Source organism: Triturus cristatus, chromosome 5_1 (assembly GCF_964204655.1).
Source record: "Triturus cristatus chromosome 5_1, aTriCri1.1, whole genome shotgun sequence".
NCBI lineage: Eukaryota > Metazoa > Chordata > Amphibia > Caudata > Salamandridae > Triturus > Triturus cristatus.
Window position 1 is genome coordinate 712,041,554 of NC_140587.1, and position 27,594 is coordinate 712,069,147.

A 27,594-nucleotide genomic window follows, 5' to 3' on the forward strand; every position below is an offset into this window, starting at 1 on the left:
GTTAAGCTACAGGAAATTAGGTATTGTTAGGTTTTACAGTGATATGACTATTAACGGTGAGGATGTGAACTTTGAGATAAGGTGTGGGCAATCTCAGAAATAAAATTATAGGGATAAGGCAAACATGCATGTGACTTAGTTTGTTGTCCTCATAGAGAGGAGTAATGCAGAGGATGGACAATAAGGGAAGGTTTGTTTGAAAGATAAAATGAATGGCAACTATTGGAAGTTTTAAGTCAAGGTCAGTTTTCATGTGAAAATAGAGGTGGATTATTATTTGCATGCAAGATATTGTTATCTCGGGTACTTTTGATAAGTACTACAATCTGAGAAACAGTATCTACTGAAAGGCTACCTCTAAACAACCACTTTACCAAAACCAGCTAATCGGTTTAAGGATTAATAACCATAAAGTAATAGCTGGACACATATATAGTTAAATATCGAGAGGTTTAGGAGGCACTCAAAGGTAGCAGTAACCTCACGAATACAGCAACATGGGAGAGTATAGGAAGTAAATAAGGCAAACGTGGAAAATTAGAAATGCTAGAGTGGATGGCTTCTGATTTTCATCCTAGTTTGACTCTGTACACCAATGGTCATTTCCTCCAAATCTTCAGCTTCCATCTATGCAAGATATTCAAAAACCTTTACAGATTCGCCTCAACTTTGAGTTTCACCTAGCGATAACAGTAATGTGCTTTCTGAACTTTTGATGAGGGTCAGTAAAATTCACTATTCCAGTGCCTACAGTTACAGCTTCAACGTCTATTATTTTGGTGTCATTACACCACTGGTCTACAGCGAGGACTGTGCTTCCTATCATTCTTGTGTTTTTAGGAACAAGGGTACCCCAATATGCGAACCAGGGGTGATACAATGTGGAGAGAGACAATGGTTCTTGATGGCCTAAAAAGGTCCAGGACAGAAAATTACCCTAGAGAGGGCAATGAGTTTAATGAAGGTTGTTAGAACTTAAGTCTTAGAAGAGAGCGATAATTATTATAGAGAGAGGGCCATGAAGGTCAGAGTATGACAAATATTTATTATACATAAATAGAATTCAGGTGCTCACATATTCAGTGACAATAAGCGTGACGTGAAAGGTGAGAGTGAACTTAAAAATGACATCGCATTAACAACAATTGTTGAACCACTTTCTTTTTAACTTAATATAAAGGATTCATGTTGTGAGAGGTCGACGACGTTTCGAACTCAGTTATTCGAGTTCATCTAAAGGACAAATTGTGAGCAGCTAGAATCTAAAATAAAATAAAATAAAGGATTCAAAGGTAGGTATAAGTAAATCATAGTCTAGTCCCTGAATATAGCATCACAATCATTTAAATATATAGTTCATAGTGCTCTCTATTAAGTGATGCAACATAGACAATTTAGAACATCTAATTTAGAAAGAGCAAAACTGGTGGTAGAAATTTGTAATAATGAACAATAAGGCTGTGTAGTGAATAATTATACATATACCACAATGTTCATTCGTAGAAACTAATCGGAATTGGCGTAATTTTCATACAGAGGGCAAAGGGGGCATGAGGAATTTAAACACAGAATAAACATATATAGTCTAAGCGCCATCTGTATCATGGGAATCTGGAGGATCGCTAGAGAAATTGTCAGCACTTACTCTGAATGTGGACACGGTGTAAATGGTCCGTATCTGTGGGCTTCAAGGAAGTTTAGAATCAAAATGCGGGCCGGAAGTGGTAAATTGCACATTAATGAGGCCCTTGTCCAAGCAGGAGGCCTGGGGAGAGAGGGGTATTTATCGGTTTAAGGAACGAATAAAGCGGAATTAAAGGAAAAATAGCGGGATTTTGCCAGGGGTAGCGAACTTACTTGAACACCGCGCTGAGGAAACAAAGGAATCACTTGTTCGTGGAGCGATGGTGTACATGCGCCGGGAAATTAATCTGCAAAGAGGGGGTGAGATTAAGGTCACGGCGACAGCTGGAGCAGCGGTGGGGAGTTATGTGGGGAGGAAGTTTCTCCGAGTATTACTTACTAGTTTATTGCCGGTAGCAGTGCAATGAATGAAAGCCTCAAGGCGGGGTGGAGCGAGTCCTGCTCGGGTGCTGCTTCGCACTGGGAATGAGGGCAAGGGCCAGGTGAACTCGGTATTTATACCTGTAAGTCGCTAGGGGTGATCTACGCTGAGTGCCGATAGGGAACAGCTGAACGCGCGGACATGCGTGTTGAGCAGGGGGCGATAATTGGCTCGTGATGAGTCAGTAGTGGAACATGTGGTAGTTCTCTATAGTCACAGCTGTGCTAATTGGAGGTGTGCTAACACCAACTAAACATCATGGTTAATTGCAAACAGTAGCAACGAAAACGCTCAAAAATTAGCGAAGTAAGGCTGTGCTCAGTGAAAGAGTGGTATTTACCGAGTTAACAACAACTAAACATCATGGCTAATTCCAACCAAGAGCAAGGAAGCGCTCATTAATTAACGGGGTTCCTGTGGTGAGCTCTAGTGGGCCTAGTACTGACCAATGTTTTTTTATCATTTTGGTAAGTTTATTACTGACTGGGCAGAAAGTAGTCACACATGTGATCTTAGAAAGGGGTGCTCTTTCTTTGGGCTGTAGTAAAAATTTGCGGTGCGAGTACCAAGCTCGTTTCATCGAGCGTTTAACTAGCCGTCTAGGATAGCCTCTGTCAGTAAGCTTTTTGCATAGGATTTCAGCCTCTAGGAAGAAATCCTCTTTAAATTTACAATTCCTTCGGATTCTGAGGAATTGTCCGTAAGGTAAACCATCTCTCAGTGCTCTAGGGTGAGCACTATCATACTGCAGGAGGATGTTGCGCTCTGTTGGTTTCCTGAATAGGGTAGTGTAGAGTTCGCCATTGGAGCTCTTGATAGTGACATCAAGGTAATCAATTTTGGTGTTATCAAAGTTATAAGTAAACTTGAGATCAGTCTGGATGTTGTTAAGCCACGAGCAGAATGATTGGAGTTCAGTATCGGTGCCAGACCAAATCATAAAAACGTCATCTATGTACCTGCGCCAGACACGGATTTTCTGAAGGAATGGATCAGCCCTGTTGAGAATGATATAGGTCTCGATATCGTCAACAAACAGGATGGCAAAATTGGGGGCAAAAACGGCCCCCATAGAAGTACCTTTGCATTGTCTGTAATACTGATCTTGGAACATGAAATAATTTTTTGTAAGGGCTATGTCAAGTAGTGAAATTATAAACTCTGTGGGGACCTGATGTGGATCTGGACGTAGGTTAAGGTGTTTTTTGATAACCTCTATGCCTTTGTCTTGAGGGATGTTGGTATATAGTGATTCAATGTCGAAAGTGACAAGCAGTTCTGTTTGGGGGTCGAAAGGTTGAGATTCAATGAGATTGATCAGATGTGTGGTGTCCTTCACATATGTAGTAGTGTCTTGTACCATATTTTTTATGAAAAAATCAATATATCTCCCTAGAGGCTCTAGAATAGAACCACAACCGGAGAGGATGGGTCTGCCTGGTGGTGTTTCCAAATTTTTGTGGATCTTGGGGAGGGTATATAGGACCGGTGTCCGGGGGCTCTTGTTGTTGAGAAAGGTAAATTCTTGTTTACTGATGTAGCCTTCTTCTAAACCCTTCTTAGTAATAGTGAGAATAAAGTCGCTGATGTCTTGGAGGGGATTGCGCATAAGGCACTCGTAGTACGAAGTGTTATTGAGTTGTCGGTGGATTTCACTATCATAGGCGGTTTTATCCTGTAGGACAGTACCACCTCCCTTGTCGCAGGGTTTTATAACCACATCATCCAGTTTCTTGAGGGTGTTAAGGCTATGCCTTTCTTCTAGACTTACATTGAAGGGAGTAAATCTGTAGTTAGATTTTATTTTATTGAAGGTGGGTTAAATGTAGACTTAGACCTTAGTCCTGTAATGTCAGTCTTAGTGATGGTCTCTTTATTCTGGAAGAACACATTGAGTCTTTCTTTTCTGAAAAACTGTAGAATTTCAGTATGGATGTCAAACCAATTAGGTTTTTCCGTGATGACAAAAGACAAACCTCTACTAAGTAGAGCGATATCAGTAGAAGCCAGTTGATGCTTGGATAGGTTGAAAATAGGCATTTGGTCTATGTTGGAAGTGGTAGGGAGGGCAGCAGGGTTTAGTACTGGTATCCCCATTGGTAGAATTTTCTGCGTGTTTGTCGTTCCCCTGGGGGGAAGTTGTATCTGGGCCTCCCTCTGGATCTCTCACCTGTGAAGGGTTGGCCTCTCCCTAAAAAATTGGGATTATGTATGGAAGTGCTAGGGCCTTCTCCGGGATCAGAATTGTTGGATTCTAGAGAGGAATCAGAGAAGGTAACCGGTTGCCTATTTCTAAATCTGCCCCAAGTGCCTGTTGGGTATCTCTGTTGTTCTTGGGTATTTGATGTGAAAAAATCCTCCCTGAGGTTGGGGTAGGTTTGTTCTTTATTATAATTTCTTATGTCTTTTGTCACTTTGGTAGGTGAAATGTTCAGTCTTTGAGATAGTGCCCATTAGGATCTGGAAGTGAGCTGTGTAGCCTATTTGCATCAGTATTGGACACCCTTTTAGAATGAATGGTTGGAAGTGAATTGAACATAGCATGTCCAGTGCGGGAGATGTTGGGTTAGGTGTGTGCTGTTCGACATGCAGAAAGGATGGTAGCTTTGAATAAGTTCTACAATGTAAATATTTAATTTTGTGGTTTCAAATTAATTGCATGTAAACTACCTCTAGTTTCTTCATTTGTGGTTTAAAGTGTATGTGGGGTAGAGTGGAACTGAGTGGATGATTGTAATCATTTTCGTTATGAAGCCCCACCGAATCCAGAAAGACGGTCACCCACTCACTCATCACCAGCAGACTCGACTACGGCAACACACTCTACACCGGCGTCACCTAAAATCTCACCAGCAAATTCCCCAGGAAACTACAGAACGTTCAAAACACTGCAGCCAGATTGGTCCTCAACATCCCCCGCTGCAGTCACATCACCAAACACCTTTGAGAACTGCACTGGCCCCCAGTCAACAAAAGAATCCCCTTCAAGATCCTCACACATGCCTACAATGCCCTGCATGATGCAGGACAGCATATCTGAACCACCGCCTCTCATTCCACTTACCCGCCAGACACCTTCGCTCCGCCAACTAGCTCTGGCTACCATCTCACGGATCCACAAGACCAGAGCTGGAGGAAGATCTGTCCCCTACCTTGTTGGCAAGAGCTGGAACACCCTGCCTCTCCACCTCGGGTAATCCAGTCGCTAACCCAATTCAGGAAGGATCTCCAGACCTGGCTCTTCTACTGAACCCCTACGCCTAGACGGATTAGCAGCAGCCCCACTCTCCCTCAGCGCCTTGCGACCCTTAAGAGTGAGTAGCAGCGCTATATAAACCCCTGATTGATTGATTATGTAGTTTTCAGTTTGTATTTTTTAGTTTGCCAAACTACTATATGGCCATAAAAAAATGCTTTTCTCCTAATTCCTCATCAGTGTCATTTTTGGTAGTAAATGTTTAATGTGCCATCACAGGTGGCAGTAAAAAATGCTTTCTCCAGGGTTATCTGTGCAATATGTAGGTATATTTCACTCCAAGATTAAAGTTACCGGATATCTGCTGAACATCAGTAAAATAGCTTGTATCGCAAAGGAAATAGGGATGTGGTTTGCTTTACTATCATCACAAATAAATCATAGGTCCTTTAGCTATCAGACTTTGTCCACTCTCTATTACATGCTCCATAGAAAGAAGAAGCCGAGCACAAGGACTGCATTTTTCTGTCTTCCATCTGCATAGGGAGTAACATCCTTGATTTTCAGTCTAAACCGCTTTTGAAAGAGGAAGCCAAGCATTCTTTTATCCATCAAGCATCTGCACAGAAAGAGACATCGTGGAATTTCCCATCATCCATTGGCACAGCATGTGACTTCTCTGGTTTCTTGAGCTACATCGAACACCTCATGTTCAAGATGAGCATCACAGCTATCTTCCCTCTGGGCGAACCCTCTTTTACAGCCCACCAGGAACCTGCATCATTTCCCCTATGACATCACGCGTTTCCTGCACCCCCTTACCCCCATCATCAATGCCAACACCTTCGTCGTCCTCAGAGACCTTAACTTTCATCTACAATACTCTTCTCAAACTCTACATCCCTTCTACAAAATGTCAGCCTCACCCACAGATCCTGCCCTCATCAGTTTTAGCATACCCATCCTGCACCACCACAGCCTCACGAACTCCATGCCTGCACTCAGCAGCTGTAAATGTATCACAGACTGGGCTTCAGTTCTCTAAACACACTGGACCAAGGACACCAGCATCTTAAAATAAGCCATCAGAGCTAATAATGCATGTATTAAAGAAAGAGCTATATATAATGGAATTTAAAAAGTTGGAAAATGCAAACTGATCGCTACAGCTGAAATGAAATTATTACAGTGACATTTAAACACTTTTGCTGGCACCTAATTGGATAGAAATACAAAAGATCCTAGCTAAACTCTACACAACAGAGAATTAAACATCCGCACTTTTTCAACATGCTTCAAAGATTATGGCATTTAGTAGAAATCCTAGTGTTTGATGATATATTGCCACATTACCTGCCATGAGTCATAGGTATTATCCCATCATGCACTTCATCTGCTTTTTCAGAAGTACTCACTGTGCAAAGCGTCTAGAACAGCGGTTCTCAAGCTTTTGAGTTGGGTGGACCCCATTTAATCACAGCAGGAATCCAGAGACTGCCAACCCATTTCTACAAATTTAACCTCAACATCTGATAGAGACTTCTAGCTGCAGATTCCTTACCTGTGAATTTCCCAGGCGTCAGGCTGCATCCGGAAACTTTTGCTGAGCAATACCCCTTGGGTGCGAAGTTGGGTGGCTCCAGTCGGCACCGCGTGACATCGATGGCGTCGGTAGCGTCGGTTATGACGTCACGGTGCCTACATAGGCTTCAACCAGGCACGCGGACGTCAGTTCTTTTCTTTCCGCAGCAGTTAAGCACCGATCCAGGAAGAGCTACCTATCTGCCGCTTTTTGGCAGGCTTTTTTCCTGACTTTTGTTGATATTTTTGATGACTGTGTGTGTGAGGGATGTCTCGTAGGAAGACCGGTTTTAAACCATGCTGGACTTGTTCCTGCACGATATCGGTTACCGATACCCATCGCACAGGTCTCTGGTATCTTGAACACGACCACGATTCAAAGTCATGTTCACACTGCTGGGCGATGGCTCCGAAGACCTTGAGGGAGCAGGCGTTGAAGTTGCTCGTGGCCCAGCAGTCGACACCGTTCGGAGAAGAAGAGGTCACGGGATCGCTCAAGGAGCCCTAAGTCCTCTTCCTCCTTTCTCCAAGCGGACTTCGACTTTACCTCAACTGGCGTCCGTCGTCAAAAGAGGTAAGGAGCACCGACGCTCTAGGCACGGTTCTGCAGAGCCGGAGCCAGAGTCGACTTTGCGCCTCCCTCCATTTCCAGGAGCTGGAGCGACTCCTGTTCAAATGAAGGATTTTTACGAGGCCATGCGCCATGTTTTTGAGCGGACAACCCCGTTGGTGAGCCCCTCGGGCCCCACGGGGTCGGTAGGGACCCATCAGGTTCGACGCAGTCAGCTTCGGCCACGGCGCTGGTGGGGCCTCAGGGATCCGATCTCTTATCCGGTTCGATGCCGGTCGTACCAACACGGCCTTCCCTGGTGTCGAACCCAAACTGTGTCAGCGGCGTCACCGGTGGCTGACGGTGGCGTAAGCCCCATCCTCATCCCCGACGACACAGTCGGAAGGTACGTAGTTCTATGTTGTCGCCTGAGCGCTTTGTGGACGTGCTAGGCTTAGGAGAGGCATGAAAGGACTCTGGAGACCCCCTAGAGAACCAGGATGTCTCTGTGGAGACAATTGACTAGTATGGGGAACTTGGGGAAGCCAGTGGTCGGGATATTTCCCCAGACTTTGGCATGCTCTCTCCACCTACAGTGGCTACGGAGAAGGGGGTGTCCTATGCTATGGTGGTTAAGAAGGCTGCTGAGGTCCTTGGACTGGAGCTGTCCTCAGTGCAGGTCAGGACTAATCTCCTGACCGAAGTGCTACAACCTGGGGCTTCCACCTCTGAACCTCTTTTGCCCTTGAGGCTCTTACGGTCATCCTACTAGGAACTTGGTCCAACCCTAGCACAGGGGCTCTTGTGAACAGGGCGATTGCACGCCGCCATCGCCCAGCACTGGGCGACCCAAAGTTCCTCAGCTAACACCCCACCCCAGAAAGTTTGGTGGTGCAGGCCTCTACTTCGCCCCTCCGGATAGGGAATCCAGGAGACTGGACTCATTTGGGCAGAATATGTTTTCTTCCTCCAGTCTGGCATTACGGTCGGTGAATACCGCATGCTTATTGGGCCGTTTCTCCCACCCTCTTTGAGACACGGTTGCGCAGGTGCTGCCACAAGTCCCGGAAGAGGCCCGGGCTGTGCTTTCCCAAGCTGTCAAGGACGGGAGAGATGCAGCAAAATTCACCATACGGTGTGGTTTGGATAGGACTATTCTCTGGGCAGGTCTATTTCAACGACGGTGGCCTTGAGGCGCCTTGCCTGGCTTCGCACAACTGGCTTCTCGGAGTATGTCCAAGCCAATTTGATGGACGTGCCTTTTGATGTAACCCGCCTTTTTGGTGAAAGGCTGACTCGGCCCTGGTCAGGTTCAAGGACTCTCGAGCTACGACCAGATCCTTGGGCTTCTCCTCCACTCCTCGTGGCCAGTCTTCCTTTTACCCCTTTCCAGCCGCAGCAGCTCTATCCTAGCTACCGTCCCGCACAGACTGCCCAAGCCATGCATGGACGTGGTGCATTCCGTCCTCGGAATGGATGCCAGAAGTTGTGTACCACACTGCCCCTGGCAGCCGCAGCTTCCAAGCACTCCTAGGCTGATTCTGCAGGACATCACTACTCCAGTGGGTGGGAGAATTCGTCATCATCTCGCCCACTGGAGATCTATAACATCAGGCAAGTGGGTCTTGCAGCTAGTCCAGGAGGGCTATTCTCTTCCTTTCCTTTCTTCTCCTCCTACTATTCTACCGAGTCAGGACCGGCTGGCAGAGGATCATTTAAAGCTGCTCCAAGAGGAAGTTGCAGCTCTTTTGGCCAAAGGGGCTATAGAATGGGTTCCATTTTCAGAAGTAGGCAGTGGCTATTATTCCCGCTACTTTCTGATTCCGAAGAAGAACAAGTAGCTTAGGCCCATTTTGGATCTTCGAACCGTCAATTTATTCCTCAAGAGAAATTCAAAATGCTCACATTTGCTCAGGTCTAGTCTGCCTTAGACCAAGGAGACTGGATGGTGGCTTTCGACCTGCAGGATGCGTATTTTCACATTCCCATGGGGTTTCAGTCTCCCCCTAACTTGACGACTGGCTGTTGAAGGCGTCCTCGCCCTAGGCAGTGGTCTCCCACCTTCAGACTACAGCGGACCTCCTGCATTCGCTGGGGGTCTCTATAAACGTGCCAAAGTCACACCTGACTCCATCTCAGACGCTCCCTTTCATCGGAGCTGTTCTGGATACAGTACATTTTCAGGCTTATCCTCCCAAGCAGCGAGTCCAGGATATTCCGGTTATGATTCCGATATTTCATCCTCTATCCTGGATTTCGCTGAGGTTGACTCTGATGCTGTTGGGCCTCATGGCCTCCTGCATCCTGTTGGTAAGACACGCAAGATGGCATATGCGGGCTCTGCAGTGGGACTTGAAGTTCCAGTGGACACAGCATCAGGGAAATCTTACCGACGTGGTTCAGATCTCGAAAGGAACTACGAAGGATCTGCAGTGGTGGTTTACGAACCGAGATTGGGTCAAAGGCAAACCTATCTCCCTTCCCCAACCGGATCTCACAATCGTGACGGATGCTTCACTTCTGGGATGGGGCGGCCACTTGGGAGATATGGAGATCAGGGGTCTCAGGGCTCGGGCGGAGACGGCGCTCCATTTAAACATGTTGGAGCTCTGAGCGATTCGCTTGGCATTGAAAGCATTTATTCCCTCTCTCAAGGGGTGGTTGGTGCAGGTGTTCACTGACAACACCACCACCATGTGGTACTGCAACAAGCAATGCGGGTGGGGCATTCGACCCTTTGTCAAGAGGTCCTGCATCTCTGGACATGACTGGAACATCAGGGCATAACCCTGGTGATTCTACACCTGGCAGGTTCTCTGAACGCCAGGGCAGACAATCTTAGCCGTCGATGCCTAGTGGATCACGAATGGCATCTTCAGTCGAAGGTGGCGCAAGGTCTCTTTCAGCAATGGGGAGAACCTTGGTTAGATTTGTTTGCCTCCAAAGAGAACGTGCAGTGTCAGCAGTACTGCGCGCTGGAGTTTCCAAGGCGGCTATTGCTTGGCGACGCGTTTCGTCGTGTGTGGAGCTCAGGCCTGTTGTATGCCTTTCCGCCCATACAACTCCTGCCCAGGGTTCTGAAGAAGATCCGGAGCGACCGGGCCCAAGTCATCCTTGTGGCGCTGGACTGGGCAAGAAGAGTCTAGTATCGATCCTCCGATCAGGCTGCCCCTTCGAGAAGATGTTCTGTTGCAGCAGCAGGGAAAGGGTTCTCCACCCGAACCTGTCAACGCTGTCCCTCCCTGCGTGGAGCCTTTCTTGATACATTGTTGCACAAACTTTCCCTCCGGTTCCTGGCGGTGTGCGTGATGTGGAGCCACGAGCGCAGGAGCGCCATAAATCAAACGGAGCAACCCGGCGAAGCAGGAGCCTTTCTTGATACATTGTTGCACGAACTTTCCCTCCGGTCTCTGACGGTCTGCGTGAGGTGGAGCCACGGGCGAAGGAGCGCCATAAATCAAACGGAGCAACCCGGCGAAGCAGGAGCTTTTCTTGATACATTGTTGCATGAACTTTCCCTCCGGTCCCTGACGGTCTGTGTGAGGTGGAGCCACGGGTGCAGGAGTGCCATAAAACCGAGCAACCCCGCTGCATGCGACGCAGCCTGGGGTGAAGACTGGGCCAAGACGGGCCTGTCTGAGCTCGTACTAGTCTGTGCGAGGCTGGGCTGGGCCCCATCTCTTGGACACACAAGACTGTTGGAGAAGCAGTAAGTAGCCAGGTCCAAGCCCACTATTGACTATCAAATATAAGACTCTCTGGCAGTAATATAAGCGCCACAAAGTACTGTTGCATTGAGGCAGGGGGGTTATAATGCACAGTGTTGTTTTTGCCTACGTATATACGCTATATTTTAGACAACAGTGGTCCCTAGGGAAGACCGTGATGGAGCAACGAATAAATATAGGCTCAGTCGGTACTATATTGGTTGGACGTGTCCAGCCACACAGAGGTCTAATATTTATTTGTTAAACAATTTAAAAAAATGTCTGCACACATAAATACATAAAGTGGGACACAAGCCTGTATCCTACTTAACCAACACAATACAAAACATAAAAGGGGGAGGGGGTGGCTTCAGGCAAAGGTCTTAGTTTGTTACAGAAGTATTGTAGTTGTTTAAACAAATCACAGCGTACACCTTTACATTTTTCAAATACAGAAATTTTCCACGTATAAGGTGTTTCAAAGTGTCGATGGCGTTTCAATCCATGTGGTTAATGCATGGATCATCATTAGGACAATGAATGAGTGCCTGAATCAATAGTGCCTTATTTAACCTGGGTTAATACATGTATAGGAAGAAAAAGCGAGGGAAGGAAAATCCAGACATAAAAGAATTAGGAAGGGAATCCTTCATGTTTCAACGAGCAGTATGGCTAGTCCGTTTGTAACATATAGAGGTGGTATGCAATTTAAAGGAGAGAGTGACTTGTCCGTAAAACAAAAGGGTGACTCTCCTTTAAAATACACAGGCGCTGAGATACCGATAAAAATTTGGTGACCGTTCATACGTTTATATCGTGTAAACAGTGCATTTCAAAAGAAGTGACTATTCTTAAAATTCAATCTCGCTGAGATAGCGCTGGGGTCAGATCTGGTTTAGCGGGTGGTTACATAATTGGTCTTAAATATACAACCATATGTGTGTTTGGCGGAATAGGGCGGGGTTGGGAGGAATTCAATAGAAGACTCGATAGCCACAATTGCCGTGCAGTTACAAGCATATAAGGGATACAGAATTTAGTGCTAAATCACGTAGTGGAAAAGAATCGAAAGAAATAATTCAGCGCAGTTGTAATCACATAAGGTATACATGGCACAATGCTTCAATCGGAGCGTGGTGGAGAAGGAATAAAGAAAGGTGACACGATAAAAACAGTAGCAATCACAGGGAAGGCTAAATCGGCAAGTGGTGTAAAAAAATTAACTAATCTGCTAATCTGCTAAAATTAAAAGGAGTGCTTGGACGGTTGACCGAGCGACAGTGGCGCGAGGGCATGGCAATGGAGGTTGTGCACATACAGAACGCTGTCATTCCAGTCGGAGAGGGATAATTACTGAAAGCGTGCAGTATGAAATAAATTAACCCTGGCGCTTACCGGTAGCTCGTTAATTACAAGGCCGGAACGGGGGCATCAGTGTGCTCGTCGATTTATCTGCGGGACGGAAAGGTAACATCAAAGGTCATGTGTCCGGAATTGGCTGTGAAAATCCAAGAGCATAACATAAGGAAAGGGTAGTGAGAGGACTCACCAGTTGTTGTCCTTTAGGGACAAGGGTATCGAAGAGCAACCGGCGTATGCTCTGACAGCTTGGTAGCCTGTATTGGGGGAGAGGACGAGGGTAAGATTTCAGTCTGTGAGCACTAAAACAGAGCTGGTGGGGCTGCACAGGTTAAGCCTTCTTACCGTAATGATTAGTCGAGGAGCCTTGGATCAGGGCTTCTGGTTCCGGCGGTGCGGGGGTGAGGGAGGAAACAGGATGTGGTGATTTATGTGTGCCAGATGCGACGCTTATTGGTTGGAAGCAGACATGTGACCGAGTGGTGAAACCTGAGAAGGGTGCCGGTTGAATAGTGTGGCGGCCATATTGGAGAGGTGAAAAGGGGCCAAGAAGTGGCTGTGACTTATAATGTTGTGGATTTACAGCGCTCATGGTCAGATTGCAATTTTACAAACAGACATGGTCGTACAATATGAAAAAGAATCAGAGATAGAAATTACAATTTACAATGAGGAAGCGGTTCCACCCTTCACGGTCAATACATAGTTACAATGTTAGATAGCTGTAGTTGTGCCAAAAAGTTATTACCATCTAACACATTGTAAGAGTAAGAAAATTGTAAGAAATGCAAGCATAAGGAGTGGGCATCCTAGATGAGTGCAGTCCAGTCCTCTAGGTGGTTCAATCCTGTGTTGAGGCTGTTGGTTTTCAAGATCCATTTGAGTTCCTCCTTATTAAGCAATTTTGAGATGTTGCCACCTCTGGGTGGTAGTTTAACCGCAGTAATGACAGTCCAGCAGATGTTGTCTTCCGAGTGTCCAGTTTCAGTAAAGTGTTCCACAAGGGGAGCATTAAGAGTCTTACATCTTATCCTGCTTCTGTGTTGGGAGATTCGAATGCAAATTGTTTGTGTGGTCTGTCCAATGTATATCCACTGGCATGGACAAAAAATTGCATAAACAACGTTGCATGTGTTACAATTTGTGAAGTTTGTAAGTTCAGTTTTAACATTTTCAAATATGAATTCTTTACACTCTATCGTGAAGTTGCATACAACACAATTGCCACATTTTGCATGACCTTTCAAAGGAGATAGTGACCAGAGGTCGTTCAGAGTACTTAGTGGTTTATTACTGGGCAGGGCTGCACGGACCAAATGGTCCTTGATATTCTTGTTTTTTCTAAAAGCGAACACACAGGGTGCTTGAGATTAAGGGAGCCACCGTTCAGAACAGACCAATTTTTAATAATGGATTGCGGATTGCATGAGAGACTGGAGAGAAGGTAGTTACGCATACCAAACGGGTCAGACAGGGTTTACTTTTGGCTTCTAGTAGGACCCCGCGGGGGCAGTACGATGCTCTTTTCATAGCGTTCCGAACAAGTCTGCGTGGGTATCCTCTACTAGTCAGCTTAGTACAGAGCGTTTTGGCTTCAAGAAAGTAGTCTTCCTTCAGAAAACAATTCCTCCTGATGGGGAGAAACTGTGAGTACGGTAGAGAGTCTCGAAGTGCCCGAGGGTGGTGGCTGTCATATCTCAATCAAGTATTACGTTCCGTGGGTTTACGGAAAAGACTAGTGATAAGTCTACCAGCAGAAGTTTACTAAAACAGTAGTCAAAAAATCCCTTAGTTCCATTATGAAGTGTTTAGACCCTTCCATTTCACATGAGGAAGTCTTAAAAATCTATACAGAAATAACTAAAACAATTGGTGAAACACAAAGTCAGAGCTAAACAGAGGAATGGGAAGAACAAAGGGTGGTTTAACAAAAATTGTACAGCAGCCTACACAGAGTTAAAACGTGCGTTACACAAAAAGGAAAGGGATAGACTTGAGATCATACAGCTTAGAAAGGCATATAATCAGGCCATGAAATTAAGGAAAGGAGGACTAAGAAATCCGATTTGGGCTGACTTACACACGGTTAATAAAGATAGCACTGCCTTTGGCGAGTAGTTAAATCCCCATTTGTGGTAATGGATGACATCCCCCCTATAGAAATAGCAATAGACGGAAGACACTGGGTGGGACATTTATCTAAGATCTTTGTTCAAGTAAATGAGGAGAATGACAAAGTAGTGAAGACCATAAATCTTAGCTCTAGATCCCCTCCCACAGTTTTCCCATTAGACTTAGATATTACCCTAGCGGAGGTAGAAGGCGCACTAAAGGCTAGTAAAGGTGGAAAAGCTCCGGGTCCAGATGGAGTGCGAGTGGACATCTTTAAGTACAATGTGGAACTATGGAGCCCCCCTACTAACGAGAGTGCTAGAAGCTTGTTGCGCAGAAGGACTGATAAAATCATGGTCGGAGTCCATTATGGTACCGATTTTTAAGAAGGGCAACCGACAGAATCCGGCTTGTTATCGTCCTATCTTATTGCTGGATTCGATGGGAAAATTGGCAGGCCGTATAGTTCTTAACCGTCTTCAGCAATGGGCGGAGGATAACGTCTTATCAGATCTCCAATTCGGGTTTAGGGAAGGGCGAGGTACAATTGAACAGTGGTTTAATTTAACTATTCTGATGGGGAAATGTGTGAAGGCAAGAAGGGGAACATTGTACCTGGCCTTTGTTGATCTTACAGCCGCATTCGATTGCGTATGTCATGCCAAATTGTGGAGTATTTTAGAGGCAATGGGGGTCGAGACTCCCATAATCAATTTTTTAAGAGAACTCTAAAGAAACGCAAAAGCCCGGGTCCGCTACGGTCAAAATGGAGAGTGTACAGAGTCGTTCCAAGTGGAGAGGAGGGGGTTAGACAGGACTGTGTCCTGGCACACTTTCTATTTACACTATACACAAATGGGTTGGAACAAGCCATGTTGAAAGGGTGCCAGGACTTACCACATATGCAGAAACGCCCCATACCAGGACGACGCTGTAATTATGGCGCAAACACCATTGCGCTTACAGCGTGCAATAGATAGCTACAATGAGTTTATAAAAGACCTAGGCCTAAGAATAAATACTTCTAAAACTTTTATGAGCTGTGGGACTGGCGTAACGGAGCAAAAGGACCTGTTCATAGAGAATACAAAAGTGGAGTCCACAATAACCTATCCCTATCTAGGCATTTTAATTGACAACAAGAACTCATGGCATCAAGCGATCAAAGCTAGGAAATTTCTCTTTATGAGAACAACAGTGACCTTAGTGAATTTTTCACACAAATTAGATAAGAGACCCCCAGTAGAGATGCTTCAAATCTATCAAGCTAAGTGTGTTAGTACAGCGACCTATGGGACATAGATGAAATTCAGAAAGTGGAGAATGCCCTTTTAAGATATTTGTTGGCAGTCCCACAAGGCACCTCAACGTACTTATGCCATAATGAGCTAGGGATAATACCTCACATTGCAGATATAATAAAAATCCAACCGGTACTACTATGACACCGGATTTGGATGTCCCCAAAAACAACTAAAGATTGGGTGGTTCAAATATATAAAAGATTTTCTGACGGATATAGGCCTACCTGAGTTCTATAAAAAGCCTACATTGATTGAGTCAATCCCAAGAAAAACTTTTAAAAAGCAATGTATGACCCATATGGAGGAGATTAGATTAGCCTCCGAGGCACAAAAGCCCACGGGGCAAAGAAACCAAATGATGCGATCAACATTCAGTATCCAATCATACTTAACCTATACATCCGGTGGATATGATAAATTTGTACAAACCTGCCTTAGATTGGACATATTTCATCGCCTGGTAAGCTTTCCGACAATGAATGACTGGGCAAAAATTCTACCTAATTGCCCTTGTGATAGAGTTCCACCCCAAACATCAATGCATGTTTTATTGTTCTATAAATTTTACAAAGAATATAGGAAAAAGTGGATTTTACCAATTTTGAAATTATGGGGGTTGAGACTATGCCGTCCAGCTTACCTTGCTTTGCAGTTTATGGACTCAGATTGCTTTACGAGAAATATTGCACAATTCTTGTAAAGCTCTATTGGACATAGAAAGCACCTCTGAACAAAGTCTTATATAAGAGTGTATTCCCAAGCTTATTCTTAACAATTTTTGGGATGTAACAACCTTGTTTTAATCTTATAAGTAATTTTATCAATTTTATTGTATAATTGTGATGAAATAGAACAATCAATTATATTGGTGCTTAAATGAACTGTTTTATGACTATCGAATAACTTTCATGAGTTTTAAATGCTGTTATAAATTGTGCTTTTATGGTTTTTACTGTGTTAAAAGAAAACCGAATAAAGCTGAATTGAATTGAATAGCCGCAGCTGTTGATGGCTTTTGACCTTCCTCCCGAGGTCTGTAATGTTATTCTGGTGGCCAGGCTGCCCTCCACTAAGTCAGTATATGCCTACTGTTGGCAGAAATTTGTATTATGCTGTACAGAAAGGTCTATTTCTCGTCTTTCTGCTGTCCTTTTGTTCATTCTGACACTTGCCAAGCAGGGCTCTGCTTTGGGAACTCTCAAGGGTTACCTTTCTGCTCTGTCTGCTTTTTTGTGGCTGCAAGACCAACCTTCTCTTTTTAAATCTCCTATTGTAAACAGATTTCTAAAAGGGCTGGTTCACTTGTTTCCACCCGTGCCCTTTATTATGCCACAATGGGACCTTAATTTGGTCCTCACTTATTTGATGTGCGCCCCTTTTGAGCCTTTGTACAATTGTCCCCTCTGGCTGTTGTCTATCGAAACAGCCTTCTTAGTGGCGATTACATCGACCTCCTTATTTTTTCTTTTTAAGGGCATCTTTTTTACCAAAGGTTGTGACCCCATTCCATCTGGATCAATCCATCACTTTGCCCACCTTCTTTGCTGCCCCACATCCCTCTAAGGAAGAGGAGCGTCTCCACCGACTGGACCCAAAAAGAGCGTTGTTGTTCTACCTTGACCGCACAAGAGAGTTCCGGGTGGATGACCAACTCTTTGTGAATTATGTGGGAGCAAAGAAGGGAAAGGCAGTGCAGAAAATAACCATCTCTCGCTGGGTTGTTCTCTGCATTAAAATCCGTTATGCCTTGGCAAAGAAGCAGGTCCCTGAGGGATTAAGGGCCCATTCCACCAGGGGAAAATCTGCAACTACAGCTTTGGCTTGGGGTGTCCCAGTCCAAGACATCTGTCAGGCAGCGATGTGGGCATCATTGCACACGTTCGCAAAACATTATTGCCTTGATGGTCAACTGCGCAGGGACGCAAACTTTGCCCGCTCAGTCCTGCAAGGCTCTTTAGTCTATTCCATGAGACCGCAACCCGACGCCGGGATGGTATGGCTTGGGTATCTGATTCATAGGTAAGGAATCTGCACCTAGAAGTCTCTATCGGATGAACAAGTTACTTACCTTCGGTAAAGCATTATCTGGTAGAGACTCTATGTAGCTGCAGATTCCTTACAGCCCCACCCATGCCTCCCCGCGGTGCAGACTAATGTTGTAGGACTAGGGTTTGTCCCCTTTCAGGGCCCTAGTTATGCACATGTTTACATCAGTCATTTCGTGGCTCTGCGCTTCTGGCGTGAAAAAACAAAAAATACTGACGTCCGTGCGCCTGGGTGGCGTCTATGTAGGCACCGTGAAGTCATAACCGACGCCATCAACGTCACGCGATGCTGAATGGAGCCACCTTATGTCGCGCACAAGGGGTATTGCTCAGCAAATGTTTTCGGATCAAGCCTGATGCCTGGGAAATTCAAAGGTAAGAAACTTGTTCAACAGTGCCCAAAAGTACACAGACAAATACGAGAGTGACATACACAATTATAAGGCCCAGGGTGTATTCACAGATCAATAGGTAATGACATGAAATCGGAGCAGAAAAGTAGTAACTGGAATGACATTGGCCTCAGACAGCCACAGGCCATCAATCGAGCTTGGCAGGAGATCATTCAGGGTCTTTGTGTCCAAAGGTGACAACAATAGCATAAAAGCTAGAACTCGAGGTGCTCAGTGTGCCAGCGTACATGCTGCCTACTGGGAAGTGGCACTTTGCTGTGGAAGTAATTCATCTCTTCTTGAAAGTGCAGGCATGGTCCCTTTCCAATACAAGAAATGGATACTGTAAGTACCTGACCACGTAAAGCAGTTGAAGGGAAAATGTGCAGCCTGAAAGGGCCTTTTTTTCTGTGTGCCTTTGTATACACACATAGATCAGTTACAACACTGGCTCTCTAAGTGTGCAGTTGTGTATGTTTTTCTTGAAAATCATAAGTAATTCAAAAGTGCTTTTAGTCAGAAGCTGATTAATAGTTAAGATTAGAGCATGTTTAAATGCGAACAGTAACTGTACCCATTCGGCACCCCGAACTAGCAGCCAGCTTGTGATTGAAGCATTTAAATACTTATGGTTAGTTTTTTAAGCATGTTCATTAATTTTATCAATGGATATGTCAAATACATTGGGAAGTATTGCAGAAGACTTCAAGTAAGCATTATGGTGACTTGATGAAACCATTTTCCTGGTAAGACAAACCAGCTGAATATAGGTATGTAGCTAGAAATGCCTATGATTATTGGCAGAATATAATTGTTAAAGGACATATACGTTTGTGAAACCCCATAATAGGTGTTGTGAATGCTCAGAGATAACCGGGCCACAGGTTAAGACTCGCAGGTCTAGAATACTGCAGCTGGCCTGGCATTGCGTTCCATGTTTTGATAAGCGGTTTCTTATATGACCAGATCTGTTTGTTCCTGTTTCAACCCACATTTTTAATAGTGTGTCTCATGCAGATGTGCAGAACCAATTTCCCTGGCGATCTCTTATTTTCAGTTCAAAGATTTTATGGCTGATTGCAGATTTGCATTTACTCATTCAGATTACTGTAATCTCAGTACAGTACAACACAATACTGACAATTTATGCCTCTTAACCTTGGTGGCGGATAGTTATATCAAGATCCGCCTTTCAGTGTTGGTCATTCTTAGGTAAATTATACATCTATTAGAATGGTAATGAATCCTCAGATGTTTATTTTCATAATTGTTCTCCCTTCCTGATAAACCCAGTTTGAAATGGTTTAGTCATGCACCACATACTTCAGTTGATCACGATGTTATTTTTAGATATCTCCATGTTTAAAAAAAATATGCTCCGCAAGTACTGTGTTGTGGATTTGTTGTCTAGACTTTATTTTCCTAGTTCAGAAAAGGTTGACAGATGCATTTGGTGATGTTTTCTATCTCTCCCTCTCTCTCTCTATCCCACTCTCCCTCCCTATCTCCCTCCCTCCTTCCCCCTCTCTCTCCCTCCCCCTATCCTTCCATCCCTTCTCTCTCTCTCTCTCCCTCTCTCTGCCTCTCTCTCCCTCTCTCTCCCTCTCTCTCCCTCTCTCTCCCTCTCTCTCCCTCTCTCTCCCTCCCTCTCCCTCTCCCTCTCCCTCTCCCTCTCCCTCTCCCTCTCCCTCTCCCTCTCCCTCTCCCTCTCCCTCTCCCTCTCCCTCTCCCTCTCCCTCTCCCTCTCCCTCTCCCTCTCCCTCTCCCTCCCTCCCTCCCTCCCTCTCTCCCTCCCTCTCCCTCCCTCTCCCTCCCTCTCCCTCTCTCTCCCTCTCTCTCCCTCTCTCTCCCTCTCTCTCCCTCTCTCTCCGTCTACCTCTCTCTACCTCTCTCTACCTCTCCCTCTCCCTCTCCCTCTCCCTCTCCCTCTCCCTCTCCCTCTCCCTCTCCCTCTCCCTCCCTCCCTCCCTCCCTCCCTCCCTCCCTCCCTCCCTCCCTCCCTCCCTCCCTCCCTCCCTCCCCCTCCCTCCCTCCCTCCCTCTCTCTCTCTCTCTTTCCCACAGCAAAAGGTGTTCCTTGACGTAATAGCAATCGAGATAAGAAAGCATAGCATAATGCAGTGGTGGCTTTCTTCTGATGGATACATCTGCCTGTGGATTCCTCACCTTATAAATATCCCCTGCGCCAGCATTCCGCGGAAACTTTTTACTAGCTCTCCACGCCGACGAGGTCGTCACAATGCTGTGGCTCCGCACGCGGCTCCACGTGACGTCACTGGAGCCATAAGAGGGCCACGTCGGCGTGATGATGTCAGTTCCCTTTTTTCCACATTGTCGATGCTAACGGTTTTTCTACGGACTATCCAATACTTTCTCTTGGATACTTTGTATTTCTCTGGTTTCCTTCTGTAGTTTCGACATGTCTGCTCCAAGGAAGTCGGGCTTCAAACCCTGTAAGGAGTGCAGGGGCATATGTCGATCACTGACCCCCATGAGGACTGCCTGTGGTGTCTATCATCTGATCACAACGTCGAGGGCTGTCCTTGCTGTAGGAAAATGAACCCGAAGGACTTGAAGGAACGAGAAACCAAGATGTACATGGCCAAAGTAAGAAAAGAAAAAAGGGGTCGAAAACGTTCGAAGTCGAGGTCGTCGACTTCACATGATTCGTGGAGGAAACACAATAAGAAGAACAGGCATGGATCTCGACGCCGTTCGTCGAAGCCTGTGGCTTCGAGGTCGCCTTCTCCGGCTCATCGAAGTCGTGTTAAGGACTTTGTCTCTCCTTCTCCTTCAGTGTCTCCTCAGGTGACTCCGGCCCATTCTCCTTCGTATCAGGGGACTCCAACGCTGAGATTCTCTCCGGCTCCAGATGGTTCATCGAATCCGGCTGATGCTGAGACTCCTTCGGCTCCTGTGGCTCCGCCTGTGGCCCCGGTAGTTCCGACTCCAGAGGCTCCTCGATCGGATCTCAAACCGGCGCAGGATCCTTCATTCCCGGTGCCGGGTTCGGATCCCTCGCATTTTTTACATGCCATGTATGGTGTGTTTCACAGGGCCTCTTAGCCTTCTGGTGCACCTTCGGGTCCCGTGGGATCTCTGGCATTTAATTTGGGTGTGACTCACCATTATTCTCAGGCTCCCTACGTGCCATTCATGCCGATGACGCCGTCATGGCAAATTCTGGCTCCGAGGATATCGACGCCGTATGGGCATTCTCCGGCTCCATCCGGCGAACCTTCTTCACGGATTCGTTAAACGTAGGTTGCAGCTACGGATCCACCTTCGACGCCACTCCTGGAGCCATCGACGCCGCGTGTGGCGCCGCCGACACCGAAGATGCGCTTGAGGAGAATAGCGTAGAGGTTGCTAGAGGAGAAACAGTACCAGGCTGAAGATATGGAGGAAGGTGAAATTTATGAGCCTAAGGATATGTTCGAGGGTCTGTGTGAGGCAAGTGGACTTGACACCTCCCCAGAGTGGGACTTTGCTTCTCAGAAAGGTTCTTCGAAGGACGTTACACCTTACCATGCTGTAATAAGGAAGGCAGCAGAGCTCTTGGATCTGCAGCTCTCTATGGCTTAGTATAAGCCTAATTTGCTTACAAAGGTGCTTCATTCTCCGTCCTCTGTGGTTGAACCACTCTTGCCTTTCAATGATGCTCTGGCGGAGCCGATCCTTGAGGTTTGGCGCAATCCTCTTTCTGCTCCTGCAGTTTCAAGATCTGTGTCCAGAAGGTACCATGCCTGCCCCAGGAGATCCTGTGTTTCTTTCCTCTCATCCTTCGCATGAGAGTTTGGTGGTGTAGGCTTCATGTTCAAAGCTGTTTACGGATGCCTTTCCGCAAGCTTCTGCTGACAGGGATTCCAAGAAGCTTGAGCAATCTGCAAAGAAGGTCTTCTCTTCAGCGAGTATGGCTTGGAAATCCACCAACGCTACTTGTTTGTTGGGTAGATACATTCATGCCCTTATTGACTCTGCCAAGCAGCTTCTTCTGAAATTATCTGAGGAAGACCGGGGTAATTTGAGTGAGGTTCTGGCAGACTCCCAGACTGCTGCTCGCCAAGTCACCCAGTCTGGCCTGGACACGGCAGATTCGGTGGCCAGGGTGATGGGTTCATCCATTGCTTCTAGAAGACATGCATGGCTGAGGTCTTCTGGGTTCTCATCTGATGTACAGGCTGCCCTTCTGGATCTACCTTTTTACGGTTCTAGGCTTTTTGGGGAAAAAGCTGACTCTGCTTTGCAAAGGTTCAAGGACAGAAAGGACACAGCGAAATCATTGGGTCTACAGTCTCAGGCAAGGGGATATGGCTAAAGAAGATACTGTGGCTTTGGGAAATCTTCCTTTCGTGGATCCCGTCAGCCGCAGCAGCAGCAGCAACAAAACCCCTTGTACAAGTCCTACAGGGGTAAGGGCAGCGGTCACCTTCGTGAAGCGGGTCGTCAGCCTTCTTCCTCCTCCTCCTCCTCTACCTCCTCAACCCCTCCTGGTAATGCAGCAAATCAGCCCTAGATCCGCCATCCTGGATCATGCTGGTCCTGTGGGGGGGGGGCGGCTTACCCATTTTTTTACATGATTGGAAGTTGGTCACTTCGGACCTTTGGGTTTTAGATCTGGTAGAAAATGGGTACGCCCTTCACTTCAGGGAATTCCCTCCTCATTGCCAGAGGTTTTGCACGGAAGATCATTTACTTATGCTTCAGAAGGAGGTTCTTGTCCTGTTACAAAAAGGTGCGATAGAGATGGTTCCGGATCAGGAGATGCTACTCCCGGTATTTCCTGATTCCCAAAAAGGATGGCAGGTTACCTCCCATTCTGGATCTCAGAATCTTGACTCTGTTTCTCAAGCAGGTGAGGTTCAAGATGCTCACCCTAGCACAGGTTCTTCAAGCGCTGCAACAAGAGGACTGGATGGTGTCCATCGACTTGCAGCATGCGTATTTTCACATCCCAATCCTGAAGTCGCACAGAAAGTATCTCCGGTTTACGGTTGGTTCGCAGCATTACCAGTTTGCGGTCCTTCCGTTTTGTCTTACTACTGCACCTCGAGTCTTCACCGAGGTGATGGCGGTGGTGGCTGCCCATCTCAGGAGGTCTGGGATCCCGGTTTTCCCCTACCTGGACGACTGGCTTCTGAAGGCAGAGTCGCCAGAGATGGTGCGTCGTCATCTGCAGGTAACAAATCAGCTGTTGTTCAGATTGGGTTTTTCGATAAATGTGCCCAAGTCTCACCTGGTGCCCTCTAGCGCAAACTGTTCATAGGGGCAGTACTGGATACCACTGTGTCGAGCTTTTCCTCCTCCGCAAAGGATTCTCGACATTCAGGAAATACCTTTATGCCACAATAGAGCGGTTGTTCGAGTTCTGAAGGTCCTACGTCTGCTTGGTCTGTTTGCCTCCTGCATTCTGTTGGTCATCCATGCACGCTGGCACATGAGGGCACTCCACTGGTGCCTCCGCAGGCAGTGGTATCAACACAACGGAGATCTCAGGGAGTCAGTCAGGATCTCCAGAGAAGCTGCAGCGGATCTGTCTTGGTGGAGCGTGGAGGGCAATCTGTCTCAAGGAAAGCCCTTTCATCTTCCTCCATCAGTGGCCACAGTGATAACGGATGCCTCTACCCTAGGGTGGGGTGATCATCTGGGGGATCTGGATCTTTGGTCTTTGATCTCCAGAGGAGAGATTGTCTCATATCAATCTAATGGAATTGTGGGCGATACGTTTGGCGCTCAAGGCCTTTCGCCCTTCCCGGTTAGTTGGTTCAAGTCCTGACGGACAACACTACCGCGATGTGGTATGTCAACAAGAAGGGATGAGTAGGGTCGTACTGTCTCTTCAGGGAGGCGTTACGACTTTGGTCCTGGGTTCAGGACCATCGGATTTGCTTGATGGCAAATCATCTGGCCGGGGTGTTGAACGTGTGTGCGGACATTCTCAGTTGGCAGTTCTCCGCTGACCACAAGTGGAGGCTTCATCCGGAGGTAGTTTGACACATCTTCCGGATGTGGGGGACTCCTTGGGTGGACCTGTTTGCCACGCTCGAACACGCATTGCCCGTCATTCTGCAGTCTCCAGTTTCCGATGCAGGGGGCGTTGGGGGATGCGTTTCAGTTGAGTTGGAGCTCACAACTCCTTTACGCGTTTCCTCCCATACCCTTGATTCCTCGGGTTCTGAGGAAGATTCGCCAAGACCGGGCCCAAATCATATTGATCGCCCCGTATTGGCCAAGAAGGGTGTGGTACACGGATCTACTTCACCTCTCGTCGCACCTTCCGCTCCGTCTCCCTCTCAGGGTAGACCTCCAGTCGCAGGGGCAGGTTCTTCACCCCCCACCTCCAGAGCCTGCACCTTCATGCCTGGAGATTGAATGGGGCAACCTGAGTTCCTTCTCTCTCCCTCCTGACATGGTGGATGTTATCTTATCGGCCAGGCGACACTCCACTAAGTCCATTTACTCCTACAGGTGGTCAAGATTTGTTAAATGGTGTGGAGAAAGATCTATTGATGCCTTAAAGGTTCATCTTTCTGATGTTCTTTGTTTTGTGTTGCATTTGGCCCAGCAGGGTTGTGCTGTGGCTGCTGTTAAAGGTTATTTGTCGGCTTTATCGGCATTTCTTTGTTTGCCTGATCAGCCGTCTCTTTTCAAATCTCCGGTGGTTTTTAAGGTTTATTAAGGGCCTTACTAATATGTTTCTTCTTACTCCCTTCATTTTGAGACTGCTGTCATTCCAAATGGTCTTCCTTGTGTCTATCACCTCAGCTAGGAGGGTGAGTGAGCTTCAGGCCTTGAGTTCTAAGCCTCCGTTTCTGACTATTCATGCTGAAAGGATGGTTCTCAGGACCAGGGCTGTTTTTCTGCCTAAGGTGGTAACTCCCTTCCATCTAAGGCAGTCCATTACCCTCCCTACTTTCCTCACCCTTTCAATGAGGAGGAGAGGCTGGGTTCTAAGAGGGCGGTTCGTTTCTATCTGGATAGATTGAAGGACCTGCGATTGGACGATCAGCTCTTTGTGGGCTACGTTGGATGCAAGGCGGTGCACAAGCGCACTCTATCCAGGTGGATCATCTTGTGCATCAAAATCTGCCACGCTCTGGCTGGTAAGGAGCCTCCTGAAGGCATTAGAGCTCATTCCACCTGGGCTAAATCGTCTACGTCTACCTAGTCCAGATGTGTTCCTGTGCTGGACATCTGTAAGGCTGCAACTTGGGCTTCCCTCCACACTTCCGCGAAGCATTACTGTTAGATTCCGAAGTGAGGAGGGACGGCCATTTTGCGCGCTCTGTTTGGCAGGACTTTTTGGTATAGAAGGGTGGACACCCTCCTCCGGGAGTGGGACTGCTGTGGGATTCTATTCATAAGGTGAGGATTTCACAGGCAATTGTATGCATCAGAACAACAAGTTACTTACCTTCGGTAACACTTTTTCTGGTGGATACTGTATCTGCCTGTGGATTCCTCACTGACCCACCCGCCTCCCCGTTGTCCACCTTTTTATACCTTAAGAGGTATTCGTTAATGTTGTTTCATATTGTCATTGTGTATTGCCTCCGTTTGCCTTTGTGTAGGCTTATAGGAAATGCTTGCTTTCTTTTGCTTTCCTTGGAAAAAATGGGTGGAACTAACGTCATCACGCCGACGTGGCCCTCTTATGGCTCCAGTGACGTCACGCGGAACCATAGTATTGTGACGACCTAGTCGGCATGGAGAGCTAGGAAAATGTTTCCGCGGAATGCTGATGCAGGGGATATTCATAAGGTGAGGAATCCACAGGCAGATACAGCATCCACCAGAAAAAGCGTTACCGAAGGTAAGTAACTTGTTCTTCAGTGCTTAACACTTTCACTGGTAAATAATAAACTCCACCTATTCTCTTGCGCTTTTTAATTATTCTCATGCTGTCAGGAAAGGCTCGAAAGTAGGGGACAATATGAGATTGCCAGATGTTGGACGTGTCGCAGTTCTGAGTGCATGCATAAGTCCAACTAATCATTTTATTAAATAACACCAAGGTGTTATGGAGGGGCTTGGTATGCCTATGTGAAAGACATTTAAAATGAAAACCTGAAAGGGTCACATGAGCATCATAGGTAGGTAATATTCTGCCTTTTTTCCCCCAGAATGTGAGTCAGCTATCTCCAGATGGTCCTTTACCTCAGCTTCCTTTGCCGCACATTAACACCTCAGCAACACGAGTTTTCTTTGGCCATGATCGGCGACCATCAGAAGGTTTGTAACATTTCGACATGCTTTTTATTTTTAAATATTTGAGTAATTATGCATTCTATCTGATGGATAGTTTTTTTCATTTTAAAATTAAACAAATAGAATGCTATATAATTTTTATCTGTCTCTTTGTTTTCATCTGAGAATGTCTCATTGATTATTCTTTTCGTCCACGTTTAAAGAACCCATCTTCTCAACTGAAATGTATGTCCTTATGGCTTCTCTACTATTTCATGCTCATCCCCTTTGCTGCTTTTCTGTCCATGTAACTTACCATTGCTTGAAACTATTTTAGAGTGTAAGGGGAGGTGGGGTAGTTGAGACTGTTCAGGATGTGGCAATCCTAAAATATCCATCTGAAAGAAACACGTTAGTTAGATTCCTCACCTTAGAATATCCCCAGGCGTCAGACTGGATCCGGAAGATTTTTCGTCAGCAATACCCCTTGCGCGTCGCTAGGCGTCGTCTGTGGCTCCGCGTCCGTCGTCGGCGTCGTGCGCCGGGATGACGTCGTCGGAGTACTTAGACGCCGCCCTTGCGCGCTGACGTCAGTTCTTCTTTTTTCCGCGCCAGTGAGCGCAGATCCGGGAGAGCTACCCCTTTTAGTCTTTTTTGACTAAATCTTTTTGATCATTTTTGATCCTTGTCTGTTGACATCTGGTTGCCGGTAGGATGCCTGGGTTCAAGGCTTGCGAGGATTGCCATCGACTGATGTCGGTGACCGATCACCACCGCCGGTGCCTCTACTGTTTAGGCCCCGACCATGACGCGAAGTCGTGCAACGACTGCCAGGCCCTGACTTCGAAGGCTAGGCGGGAGCGGTCCCGCAAGCTTCTCGAGCTTCGCCGCTCCGCGTCGTGCGCGATCCCGGTCCAGGAGGAGGTCCAAGGATCGCTCGCGGAGCCCTAGCCGACGCCATCGATCATCCGGCTCCAAGTCGTCGGGTAAGTCCAAACGCTCAAAGAAGTCCAAGAGGCGACACCGCTCTTCGGACTCCCCTCGCCGGTCGCGCGACTCGGCCGAGGGTCAGGGTGGTTCCACCCCCGCGGCTCCGG

General features: G+C 46.7%; 1 protein-coding gene across 2 annotated transcripts in view; it reads left to right on the plus strand.

Moving 5' to 3' along the window:
- The window catches only part of TRAPPC8 (trafficking protein particle complex subunit 8), a 1,257,619-nt gene that overhangs the window by 713,561 nt on the left and 516,464 nt on the right, over nucleotides 1-27,594 (plus strand). For both annotated transcript variants that reach the window (XM_085605699.1, XM_085605700.1), the window contains one exon: nucleotides 26,434-26,542. In XM_085605699.1, coding sequence (XP_085461825.1) covers nucleotides 26,434-26,542 — 109 coding nt within the window. The remainder of the gene's footprint in view (nucleotides 1-26,433; nucleotides 26,543-27,594) is intronic.